Consider the following 13778-nt stretch of genomic DNA (forward strand, 5'->3'; position numbering starts at 1 on the left):
ATGTTTACGATAATGGAGAAGATCTGGAAATATACCGTAAAATTCTTCCCTGCTGCCGTGACGATATGAACATCGCCATCAAGTCTAAATAGAAACGGCGACAATTGCGATGTATCTGTACTTGCAGCGAGAACTTCCTGTAGGCAAAGCTTAGCTAGAGTTTGGTGAGTTGGTGCTGTAACCATCGACGGTAGCTTCGAGCTGTTTATCAGTGGACCACCTTTACATTTCGTATGAAAATGGGCTGTAACAGGATTCGTAGGCTCTTCAACCAAAGTGTACGACGTTCGTGAGTGTCTTTGTTTGCTAGAACTCGAGTCTGGTCTGTTTTTCTGTCCGGGAGGCTGCATCGGGTGACAACTTCGAGCACACCAGCCCACTGGGAATATGTCTCTTGAGTCATAACTGCACCAGTAATCAAATGCACCTCGCCAACCATCAAACGTTACATAGATCTGATCATCCTTAACGGCATCCACACTAGCACAGCATATTAATTGTGGATTTTTCTTATCAACAGCCTCCAATTTTTGTCCAACTTGAAATAGATTTTTGCCTGGACCCTTTGGTTCGGGTTGGAATATTTCCGGCGGAGCCATTTGCGCCCCATTCAAAGTTTTACATAGAAACGTAGGCCAGCTGCTTGCATTCATTCGAAAACCAAGTGGTGGCTGCAACATTCCGCCGTTCTTCTCACAATGTCCGATTGGGTGAATTTCATTTGAATCAACAAGACGCCAAAAATCATTTTGACTATCACTACCGTCAAGCCTAAGTCTTAGACGGGATCCTAATACTCCAACAACGGTTGCAATGCAGGTAGAGGTGACATTTCTGGGATCTAAAGCTTCCAATTTCATGCCGATTTTGAAATTGTTCGGCGGTGGATCGCGAGCTTGTTTGAAACATTCTGCCGGGGCTGCTTCGCAACCTTTTATCTGAAAAGAATTTTGAATAATAAGTCATGTGCCGTTCAAGATAGATAGGTTGGGTTGAAAAAGACGTCTAGGGTAACTGTTGTCTTGACGATCTGCAAAATTAAGCGATTAGAGATTTAAATGCTTTCGTTGTTTTCATAAATTTAGTTTGCAGGCAAAAAGTCGCCCCCGGGTGGGCTCGAACCACCAACCTTTCGGTTAACAGCCGAACGCGCTAACCAATTGCGCCACGGAGGCACATCCAACTGGCGAGATAATCAATAACATCAACTGCACATTAGGGGATTCCCCTAATAGTAAAGATTTGCAAAAATCTACAGAATTTGAATTCTGAATACTATACTGTATGGGTCTGAAGTTGTCCTTTAAATGGTGGCCAATATCTTCTAAATTTAACGTAGCGCATCCACTATGCCTACCCGTCATTGTTCCCCGATCGAATAAAAGTGCTTTAGCCCTCTCCAAGTCTTCTCGAAAAGCCTACATTCCTCATCTTCTGATCTACGATCTCTTCGGTCACTCCGTGATTGGATTCCATTGCGTGGCATAGTCACCAAGGCAATTATCGGTTATTCTTAAAGTGTTACCTATTATCCACTGCCCCTTCTTCCCCGTAATTAACGCATCTACCGATACTTGGGACGTACGCCGACTCAGCTCATTGTTCGAGATTTTCTCAGGCCAGAGTACACCAATGACATGGTGGAAGCAGGTATTAATGAAGATTTGGGGAATTTTAGTAATGGGGGTGGTCATTTTCAATGTGCTGAACTCAGATAAGACCATGGAGAGAATATAAGCCCTAAACAATCTCATCTTGATTTTGATACTGGGGTATCCGCATTTCCAGATTTTAAACAAAACAGTAAAGGCGGATGCAACAGTGTTAATGCGGTGGATGACATAAAGCAAGGTGTCGCCGACGGCAGAAATAACGCTACCAAAATAGGCAAACTGATGGACACCCTCGATTTTTACCCGATAATGCAGATAGGAAGAGTGCGTCCACCAACCAGAGTAAGAACCTGGATTTTTTTAGTGTTTATCTTCGACTCTATTTCTCTTTCCAACTCCAGAATCAGGTGCCCAAGGTCCATGGTCCTAGGTAGTAGCCTGGAGGAAATTTCTCGGTGAAGAGCGAACTGCTAATGACCAATATACACTGGGAATCCCCGAAGCCGTGGACAACTCTATCAACGTTGATGGGGTAATATGAGCCTAGCTCTGCCAAGGGGGTCGTTGTAGCGTGTATCAGGAACCAGCCACTTCGGAACCCTGGTCGGGTAGTGTGCATTAAACCGATATTAGTAGACCTCGTTACCTCGAGCGAGTGCTGATCCGTCCGTGAGTTCCGAGATCTAATAAGCGTAGGTCAGACCTCAGAGAACTGGGGTAGGGGCTTTGTCCACGAGGGCATACCTATTCCTGTCTTGCGGCCCGCTCCCTTGCACACGATACGCTGGTAAAACTTCAGGTAGACGAATGAGGACTAGGCCGCCAGCGTTGCTTATTAAGCCGAAAGGCAAGACCTTTGCGGAAGTCCTCGTTGAATTCTGTTATCGATTAAGCCCGCAAATAGCGGAGCGGAAGTGTCTTCCATTTGGAAAACGAAGGGTGATGGAGTTCTGGTCAAATTAGGCCCGAGAAAAACAGACAAAGGTACGTTCTGTGGAAATCCGAGGTTTGACTGCCTCACAGAAAATAACGAAGTAGAAGAGGCCATCAAGCACGAAACTCCGAAGGTAACTAATGTCCGGATTGGTATCGCTTCTGCGAGTTCCTGGGACCAAAAATCGTCGTGGTGGAATTTCTTAACAGTTAGAAAATCAGAATTGGTTGGGTAATATGTAGGATGCGAATCCGAGCCGCCCTACCAAATGTTACAGATGTTTCAATTAAGGGCACATGTCTGCAACCTGCCGAACTTTTAACGCAGGCTTTGGAGGACGATATCTTAAGCACGAAGGGACGGATCCTGGTCGGAATAACTTCAATGTCAGGATACTTGAATGTGGTATACCTAGACTCCAGAGAGAAACAAATTCTCGAAATGGCGGCGAGAACAGGAGACAGGAGGATAGTTTTAAACACCAGATCCACCCTAACGTTCTAGCGCCCAGGTTGTGAGGGAAGCATTCCCGAAGTAACCTTCGCGTCAGAATCACCGGTGGACGAGTGGCGAGTTTTGGAAGACTTCTCCGCAAGCAATCATCAATGCATTGGCTTTGAAGCGGTTGACAGAAAATCTCGATGTGCGCTATCCGGCGCTCTTTCTGTGCGTGAAGTGTTGCGAAGGTAAACACCGGGAGGTTTGCAGAAACTCTTAGAATAGGTAGGACTGCCGTAAATTCAGATATAAAGCGGATAACAAAGACCTGCGGAAATTGTAGGAACCCCGGAAGGACTGTCACAAACTCCACCGCTTGATACAATGTTTAAACGGCCGGGAGGAGGCATGTATCATAATAATAGAGTGCAGATCAGCCAAAAGGAGACTCCGCAGCGCAATAAACAGGATTAAAGCTCGTTGGCAGGACCTGGTTGATGAGGTGAATGGGGACCGGTGAAGACTCGGTTCCAATGTGGTAACCCGAAAAACCGGGGCCCTGTGGAAATCCTGTTCACTTATAGCCGAACAGATGGACAACATTGTACGGGCACTACTCTCTGCGGACCCCGTATGGGATGACAGCAGCGCGGAGTACGCTGAGGACTGCGTACTTTTCTCTATAAAACAGTTGGAAGAGGCAGTCCTCTCTATGAAAAACAAGAAAGCAGCAGGACCCGATGGTATCCCAACAGAGGTATACAAACTGGTGCTCCTACAACGACCAGAGTCACTCCTCGGCGCATTCAACGCTTGCTTCAAAGAGGGCATTTTCCCATCTCGTTGGAAGGTGGCGAAGCTTGCGCTGATCAGCATAAGGAAAGGCGACCCTGAGCTGTCGTCTTCCTACCGACCACTTTGTATGCTTGACACAGCCGGGAAAGGGCTCGAGAAGAAAACATTTTTCACGTGCCCAACTATCTCCTTCAAATTTTGAGGGATTATCTGAAGAACCGCTTCCTGTTCTATGAGATGCTACAGAGTCAGAGAATGGAGTCACGTCGGGGGTAGCGCGAAAATTAATCCTAGGGCCGGACCTCTGAAACGCTTCTTATGATAGTCAGCTTAGATTCAACAAGTCGCAGTCGGTTATGCAAATGATTTCCAGCGCTTGTTGCTGGATGCAGTTTCGAACAAGCGCAAAGCAAACTTGGCATAATGATGTGCCGGATAAGTGGATGGATGACTTTCCATGGTTTCAACCTTGTACTAGAAACCCCAAAGTATTCTTCTTGACTAAAAAAAGAATAGACCCTGCGTCTCATATCGACGCGGAGCAGGCCATGATAAAAATGACAAACTTAGAAAAAAATGAATTGTTTTTTTAGTGGAATATCAGTTTTCAACTTGGGTTCTTAGCACGAAAAATTGCGAACTCTTGGACGCGTTCGAGAGAAGAATCCTCCGAAGAATTTTTGACCCCCTACATGAGGATGGACGATTCCGTAGCCTACACAATGACGAAATCTATGAGCGATACCATGACCGTCCGGTTGTGGATAAAATCCGGCTCAATAGGTTACGGTGGGCGGGTCACTTAATCCGTATGGATGAGGATTATCCCACCCGGAAAGTCTATAAGGGCAATATCTATGATAAAAAAAGAAGACGAGGCAGACCCTGCCTAAGATGGAGCGATGGCGTAGGTCAGGACGCCAGACAGCTTTTAGGGATATCGAATTGGTGGACTTCGAAGCAAAACCGGGATGTCTGGAGTTCCTTATTAAGGCAGGCCTAGACCGGATACCGGTTATTGCGCCGTTGATGATGATGATGATCAGTTTTTAAGTAATAGAGTGGAGAAAAGTCTTGTTTATCGAAATGAGTTGTATTTAAATGAAAATAAAATTACATGAAACCCAATGAACTCAGAAAACGAAGGAATTCAAGATTTTCCCAGAAAGAGCTAGCATTATACTCAGGATTTTCTAAGAAACTTATTCACCTATGCCCCTCCCTCCAATTGGAAAAAAAAGGTCCAGTGATAGAGCAAACAGATGTCATTAGCGTAGTCGAGATGTTTGATGTCCAGGTCTCCTAAATAAAACAGCATGAAGAACGTCACTGATGACAAAAAGAAACATTATTGGCAATAGAATGCAACCTTTTCAGATTCCGCTTTGAATTTCAATTACATTTTGCGCCATTATTTGTCGGTCTTATAATAGCTATTAGCTTCTCCGGAATGCAGCGCCTGTGTAGACCATTACGAATACACTTCTTAATTACTTTATCGAAAAATCTCTCGAAATTGATGAAGCTGAGTTCTGAACTATGAATACTGTCTCAAAATGAATCAGCAATGATCAGGAGAATCCGAAGAGGAACCCAGTCTGCTCTCTCGATCAAGCATTCGAGGTGCTCCTTGATGCGTTCCAGGATGATGTTAGCTACAATCTTTACGACGATGTAAGCACCTTCCCTATTGTGGTATTCAATTCAAGTACATTTTTCGGAATTTTTACGATCCTTCCCTTCTACCATTCACTGGGACATATCTCAAATTCCCAGGGCATACGAGTTAGTGGAAGAAGTAGGTGTCCTCAGAAGGAGAAGCAAGTAAGGACCGACTGAATTTTAACTGTACAGCTTTAAAAACACGACAATCATAGCTGCGGAGGGGAGAGCAACATTCAAGGATGTTTCTAACGAGAGAGTTGAAAAGTGTTAAGGAGGGTTCAGTAGTAAAATCTGAAGAGGAACGTAGGATACTGCCAGCCATTTTGGAAGCGGGACTGTGGGAATTGAAACGAAGTTTGTCATTGAAGATTGCACCCAGATCAGCAATGAGAGGGAAAGGATGTGGGCGGGGGTTTAATTGAGTAGCACTTCCAGTGACAGTTGCTGACTATTAGTGTCAACTTGTTAATCAACCCGCAACGCACCAGAATAGATCGATTAGATTGTAAGAGAGCACAAACAGGAGAAGAAGCAGAGGCAGATAATTTAAGGTCTCTGTGCAAGGTAAACATGAGAAGGGACGGGGTGATTGACCCTAGAAAACATTGCAGGAACAATTTGGAAGGCAGAAAAGCCATGAGATGATTGAGGAGGGTACGTTGAGCAGAGAGTTTTGAGAGGTGAATATTGTGGCTAACGCATCAAAGACTTGAGAAAAACCGGTGTAAATAGCGTGTACTTCCTGCGGCGAATTAAAGCAGTCAAAAACGAAGTTGATAACGATGAGAAAGTTTAAAGCAGTAGATCGAAGTTTTACCAAGCCATGCTACCCTTTCACTATACTGTGACCGAAGTGCGAATGGTGAGAAAAGTAGCATTCTTTGAGACTAGGAAGTACATCGGAATTAGACTTTGACATATGTAGGTAGGAAAAAGTATGATTCACAGTGAATTTGTGTCAGAAACACTAACAGTCAATAAGTTTGACTTGGAAGTATTCAAACGGTTGCACAACAGAGATCGAAGTAGTACACCTGGGTGCACCTTTTTCTATCCTGGGACATCTTTCGTCAACAGTATTATGTTCGGGCTTTTCTAGTTACGAAGAATATTTAGGGTGGTCAAAGGGTAGTCTAGCTAGCGCGGCGAAACGTGAATTGGTACCCACAAAGGAGCATAAAACTTGGGAAACGCCTGCTGAACCAAAACCAACAGTTCTACTACCAAACCCTGTCTCCACCTCAATTTGGTGACCGCTGGGAGCTGTTTCTTAACGAAAAGCTGCAGACAGAGAAGGATGAAGGCGTGTCTCCTGTGCCTAAAAACGGGACAAATTGTACCAACTGGTGCTCCCTACACGGAAAACAACTTGTTACGAAGTGACAACAGAAGCCTTGGACTGGACTGATAATACAACGACGAACCCGGCAACGATAACGAAATAATGATTTGCGCATTTTCTCATGGAACGTGCGCTCCCTCTACAGAGATGGAGCTGCCAAGCAGCTAGCTGATACCCTGTTCCAATATAGGGCTGATGTAACAGCGCTACAGGAGATCCCTTGGACAGGGACCGGTTTCCTGGAGAAGAGTCGCTACACCATATATTATAGCGGCCATCCAGTAAACCATGTGCTCGGGGTAGGTTTCTTAGCCATCCAAAAAATGAAATCTGTTATCGGCTTTGAAAACATAAGCGAACGGCTATGCACTTTGCGCTTCCGTGGCAAATTTAGAAATATAAGCCTAATAAACGTTCACGCCCCTACATAGGGGACTGCATAGTCGGAGAAGGGTACCTTCTACGAGGCAGTAGAACGAACCCTTGAAGCCTGTCCCAGATATGATATCAAAATCATACTTGGGGATTTTAACAGCCAAGTAGGGACGGAGCCCGTATTCTGGTGATACGTTGGTTCCCATAGCTTACACGAAAATACAAATGATAACGGACTGCGGATTATTCAATTAGCAGTGTCACACGAAATGGTTGTTGGAAGTACCTGGTTTGCGCGGAAAGCGATCCACAAACATACGTGGGCCTCTCCAGCCCGGACCACTTTCAAGCAAATTGACCACGTGCTGATCGAACGCCGTCATCTCTCAGCCTTGATGAATGTCAGAATATATAGGGGGGCAATATAGACTCGGATCATTATCTCGTTGGCATAATGCTCCGAGCTCGGATAACATCCCCTCTGACAATCAGGTGAGAGTTAATACTGAAGCCATCCACAACACCTATGAGAGGGAAATGGATGCTGCAACAGCCGCAGTCAACAGAGAAGCAGTGAAGCATCGACAAATGATCTTCACAATCATCTGAAGAACGTTATCATAAATACGACCACAAACATACTTGACTTCAGCTGAAAAAGATTTGGAACGGCAGATTTGACGATGAATGTAAGCTAGCAACGGAACGGAAGAATGCTGCATACCGAGTATTGTTGCATTAGAGACTTATCACGAACTCCGGCGAGCGGAGAAGCGACTTCACAGACGAAAAAAGGAAACCCCAGAGAACAGGTCTGGGAACTCGAAAAGTACAGGGAGCATCCGTACCAGACGCGGAAGTTTTATTAACAAGTCAGTAGGATGAAGCCTTATACACCTCGATGATCATCCTGCCGAGAAATAGAGGGAAATTTGATTTCCAACAGAATGGGCATATTTGAGCGATGGGTTGAGTACTTTGATGAACTACTAAACAACCAGAACATCGGCGAGTTGGAGGTCCCGCCAACTGAAGACGACGGACAAATGCTGCCACCACCAAGCATAGAAGAAACAGTCCGTGCAATTCACTGGCTTAAAAACCATAAGTCGCCAAGAGCCTATGGAATTACAGCCGAATTGGTTAAATATGAAGGCGACCAATTACACGAAGCCGTTCATCAACTGATGCTCAAAGAACGGGACAGCGAATCAATGCCTGACGACTAGCAACGAGGCATTATCTGTCTCATACATAAAAAGGGAGATATCATCATCATCATCATCAATGACGCAATAACCAGTATCCGATCTAGGCCTGTCTTAATAAGGAACTCCAGACATTCCGGATATCATACAGTGCAGCAATTATAGAGGTATCACGTTGCTGAGTACCATCTATAAGATATTCTCCGCTATCTTGTTAGGCTGGATAGCTTCATACGTCAGAACATCATTGGCACATACCAAAGAAGCTTCATTTCAGGCAAATTAGCACCAGATCAGATTTTCCTCTGCGGCAAGCCATGGAAAAACTTTTGGAATATGGACATCAGTTGCACCATCTTTTCATCGAATTTAAAGCCGCCTATGACAGCATAGCCAGAGTAAAACTGTACATCGGCATGCGAGAATTCGGTATCCCAACGAAATTGATAAGACTGATTGGGCTGACCATGACCAATGTGTGAGGCCAGATAAAAGCAGCAGGATCACTCTCGAGACGAATCAACAACGGTCTAAGACCGGGGGATGCTCTTTCATGCGTCCTCTTTAACTTGGCCGTGGACAGAGTGATTCGTGATGTCGATGTAAATGGGAGAGGAACCATCCTCTTCAAATCCACCTAACTATTGGCCTACGCTGACGATCTTGACATCATGGGAAGAACAAACCGATATGAACAGTTTACTCTCATCCAGATCTTGGGCTGCACATTAATGTGTACATGTGTACTTGGTGGCAACGTCAGCGCCAAAACCAAAACCAATGGAAAATAATGAAGATAGGAGACTACAACTTTATGATCGTTGATAATTTCTCCTATCTAGGGTTGAAAATCACAACCGATAACAGTTATGACGATGAAATCCGCGCACGGTTGCTGGCTGCCAATAGAGCCTATTTCAACTTACAAAAACTGTTCCGCTCGAAACGTCTCACCATAGGGTCAAAGCTCTCACTGTACAAGACAATGATCTTGCCAGTCCTCATGTAATCCTCGGAGACTTGGGTTCTTCGCAAGAAGAATTGCGAACTCTTGGCCACGTTCGAGAGAAGAATCCTCCGAAGAATTTTTGGCCCCCTACATGAGGATGGACGATTCCGTAGCCTACATAACGGCGACATCTATGAGCGATACCATGACCGTCAGGTTGTTGATATAATCCGGCTCAACAGGTTGCGGTGGGCGGGTCACTTCGTTCGTATGGATGAGGATGATCCAGCCCGGAAAGTCTATAATAGCAATATCTCGAACCGGTCGAAAAAGATGACGAGGCAGACCCTGCCTAAGATGGAGCGATGACGTAGGCCAGGACGCCAGACAGTTTTTGGGGATATCGAATTGGTGGACCTCGGCGCAAAACCGGGATGTCTGGAGTTCCTTATTAAAGCAGGCCTAGACCGGATACCGGTTGTTGCGCCGTTGATGATGATGATGTTGATGAAAAGTGGGACTTCTTTCGTCAACAGCATTATGTTCGGGCTTTTCTTGTTACGAAGAATATTTAGCTCGACCGGCGGATGAACCGGACGGTAAGGGGTTTCCTGAACTAACAACTCCCTTCGTCCATTTCTCGAGGTGCCCGTCGAAAGAGTTCGCGACTACTCTCTCGAATAAAAAGCATTCACCGCAGCCGTCAGTGTGGCCACACTGATCGTAAGCGCGGCCAATTGCCTCCTCAATTCCGTATAGTCGATGGACCCGCGACACACCCCCACGATCACAGGGCGAATGTACCTCGTGTATCTTATCGCATTTGCGGCCAGAACCTCTAGAGAACCGACGTCGGCACAGGCATGCGTACTCTCTGGTAGCCGCTGAACCACAAGGAGTTTAGGAGTTACGAGCCAACTTTGTCCCCACTCAGCTGCTTCATTTCCTGAAGTAAGTGGTTGGGTATGCGGTCGTTAAGCGTTAGATCCGCCAGTGAGTGATTCAGCTTGGCTATCTCACTTAACGAAAGAAGCTTGATGAGTTGGTCCTTCAGTAGGACGTAGAAGCAAGCACTCGCTCAACAAGTTGGCGATGAGTACGAAGAATTTCTTATCCTGGCCGACCAACACGTGGTTGTGCCTCCAACTGGAGGAATCACATCTCCGGGTTCCGCCGCCAAAACGACGATTAGGGCCGCAGAAGGAACGTGTAATATCCTCGTCTCTCGCGCGACATTATCTTATATCGCGGAATACTACAGCGGAGCAACCTGAAATAGAGTGAACGCAAAAACACGAACCCGATCAAAAGAAAAAGGTCGCGCCGACTCTTGCGATGATGAAATTAAAACTGTAACTATGCTGAAACAAAGTACACGATGCAGCCGTTGTCTTCTCGTCGTCGTTGACTGCGGACCGAACCCAATTTTCCGCCTGGTCTTTTGACGCGGGGTCGAAGGCGGGCACTTGAATTCCGGGATTCGATTTTGAAATCCAATTCAACGGATGGACTCTGAACCTTTTTGGGATTGGTGTATGCGAAGAGCGCGCAACTAGGTCATTATAAGGCAAGCGAACAAAGCAGGTGAGTAATCGTGTTTTCTGCACAATGCATATTGGAATTTATATGCCAAATTCCGAAGATCCAATTAGGGCACTCACAGGTCAGCTGTTTGCTCATTCGAAACGTCGAAATTTACGCAGGAACAAAGCAAGTGCACAATCCACAAGAAGCACTGTGAAGTGCAGCATAATCTCTTTAGGGTATGCAGTGCGTATAGGATAGGATCGCGGAAAGCTGCTAGTGCTCGAGGGAATGATCCCCTTAGATCCTTATTAAAGGAGAAGGGCGTAAAGACACTAGAGAAGAACTGTACATGAGATTGTAGCGACGATGGAAAGATTAGGACAAGCATCGCTGGATTGATCTACTGATTCCGTGTGTTAAAGAGATGAACTGAGTCGCTACATCTGAGGAACCGGAACACGTTATGTTCTCATGATCGAGACACGTCGATGAAAAAAAGGGAGGCCACATTATCTCATGGATTCTGTAGTGGGATTAAAATTATAACGCCGCAAACGAAACAATAGCCACGATACTAAACAAACTCCAGGAACTGGATTTTGCCTAAGGGAGCAGGACGGGGATAGGATTTAATGACGCTAGTGTAGACCAGAGCCCTTTGTGCCGCCGGAGAAATGTCGGTGGTTTTAGGGAATGGGAATCCCACACAGCATTCCAATTTGGCGCAGAAGAATCTCTTCTACCTCTATCCATAAAAAAATTGTGATTTTTTTTACCTCTTTCAGCGCTCTTTTTCTGGCAACACACCCACCCTTCATAAGATTTGAAGATCGATCTTCTAAGTTGAGTGGATTCAGCCTGCATTCTTTCTTTTGCAGCCTCTATCACCTGCAAAAGTGGAGCCGGCTCGTTGTAGATTGTGGAGTTTTGCACAGATTACTGCCACCAAACGCGGCATACAGAAAGAGTTGAGAAGAGTTGGGTGAAAACCTCAGGCAATTTCTTTCTAATTGCCCACCTCTAACCAGGGACATGCTGGAGACCCTAGGTAAATAATTCTTTGAAGACCTCAAAGAAAAACCTGTTTGCAGGATGGGAAGAAGTTCTCCCAAGGAAACATTACATGCTGGTTCTAAAGATACAAGCTGGATTTCGCTGCCCTAGGCATAGCAGTCATGGATCATGATCAAACAAACCAAACCAAGAAAAGCGGCAAGATATGAAGCAATATTGCGGGCATTCGGACGGGCCATAATTCACCAGCTGGACATATTTTTAGATCGCATTGCCCATCCTGCAACGAGGAAGTGGAATCTGGTGCTCTTACAACGGGTAGCATAGCATTCATATGTTCTTCTGGCTTCCTTGTGGTGACTCCCCTTCGTTACCAGGGCATGATTTATACATTCCAATAGGATGTGCATAGCCTATGGTCCTTACTTAAACGCAACCTTTCATTGAGGGGTCAACGTTTGATCAAGATGACTCCCGACTCAGATAAAAAGGACGAGGGAGAACACGGTTTTATTATATTGAATCACAGACCGCGATGAATAAGCGGAGCTTCATGCTAACATGCCTAGATAGTTGGGTAATTGGTGCTAATTCCCTCGAAGGACAAACGTGGTGGCTTCCACATTCACCCCACTGTTCGCAGGTAAGTCAGAATTATCTCTAAAATAGGTTTCTCGTGTAAACCTGAATTTCAATTTCCATTCTCCATAATCTCGCGCTAAATTAGAAATAAATTTCCAACCCCAAGTTCACGGAAAAATCGATTCATCATTAGAATTCGATTCTACGTGACTCCGCTTGCCTCCCACACGTCCCTCAGAGCATCTAGCGCTAATGCAGGCCCCTAACGACTACATTTGTGTCCCCATTGGGAAGCAAATGCCGCTGAGAATCCATCGGGACGGAAGCAGAGACGACCGAAGGCGAATCAATTCCAACCTTGTAACCATTCGATTCGCTTTACATAAACAAATTCGCGCAATTCAATTACCTTCAAGTAGTCGTCCCAGTCGAAAACGTGGAAGCTCTCGTACTGGAACGGTCCAGTTGGCGTTGGGGCCGGGCTGATCCTCGACGAGTTCCGCTCCTGCTCGCGGTGGCTGTTGTTGTTATTGTGGCGGGAGTTGGTCCCGTTCTTCTTCTGATGCTTCGTCATGCAAACGTTCGAGCAAAACTCCTTGTGCGGCGTAGTCCCGCGTATTACATTATCGCAATGTATGCAGACGCCCTTGCGGTAAGCTTTGCGAAATTCCACGATACACGACTCCGAGCAGAATTCCTTTTTGCCGTTCTGAGTGGGAAGGACATATTGCAGGGGCGTTTTGCCCTCATTGCACCATGTACAAAGCGCGGGCTTTTTCGCGGGACGCCCCCGCGACTTGGTACCGTTCGCGGATCCTGGCGATGAAGCGGCAGCGGCGCCACCGGCGACCCCATTAGTGGCGGTGGCGTTCGCCGTGCCACTGCTTGAGTCTCTGCCACCCGACGATGACATTTCTCTGCGATTAAGTCAAATCGCGAAATTTCTCGGCATTACCCGCACAAGTCAATAAGGATATGGAAACTGAATGATTCTTTGCTTGCTAGATATGATAATTGCACAAGATACACTTTTTATGGGGTAAATTCACTGTATTTTCGCGAAACTCTAGTTCATGAAGCGACAACATATACAACGTCCGCCATATTTTTTTGCAAACAAACAAAGCGATTTTAGGGCTAGCTTGGAAATCGTTTTTAACGAAAGAGCCACCTTGCGGAGAATAGCGTCGACAATCTTCGTTATTTCAGTTTGAATAAATTGACCGGTAGATTCCCTTTTGAAATTCAAAATTTATGTCGACCGGAAATACACAAATCTCCCTCTATCTAGTATTTACTAGGGGAAGATCGGATTACCTATAACGAGAATGACTTT

At 45.6% G+C, this 13778-nt stretch overlaps 1 protein-coding gene and 1 non-coding gene across 2 annotated transcripts in view; both read right to left on the reverse strand.

Annotated features, from left to right (window-relative positions):
• The window catches only part of LOC119659229 (polycomb protein Scm), a 28217-nt gene extending 14656 nt beyond the window's left edge, over positions 1-13561 (reverse strand). The window contains exons 1-2 of the mRNA XM_038067203.1: positions 12852-13561; positions 36-938 (exon numbers count right to left, since the gene is read on the reverse strand). Of these exons, the coding sequence (XP_037923131.1) occupies positions 36-938; positions 12852-13355 (1407 nt within the window). The 5' untranslated portion in view covers positions 13356-13561. The remainder of the gene's footprint in view (positions 1-35; positions 939-12851) is intronic.
• On the reverse strand, positions 1102-1175 carry Trnan-guu. The gene has a single exon. It is a non-coding gene; the product is annotated as a tRNA-Asn (tRNA).
• Positions 13562-13778: the final 217 nt, after the last annotated feature.

This window comes from Hermetia illucens, chromosome 6, assembly GCF_905115235.1.
Source record: "Hermetia illucens chromosome 6, iHerIll2.2.curated.20191125, whole genome shotgun sequence".
In the NCBI taxonomy this organism is placed as follows: domain Eukaryota; kingdom Metazoa; phylum Arthropoda; class Insecta; order Diptera; family Stratiomyidae; genus Hermetia; species Hermetia illucens.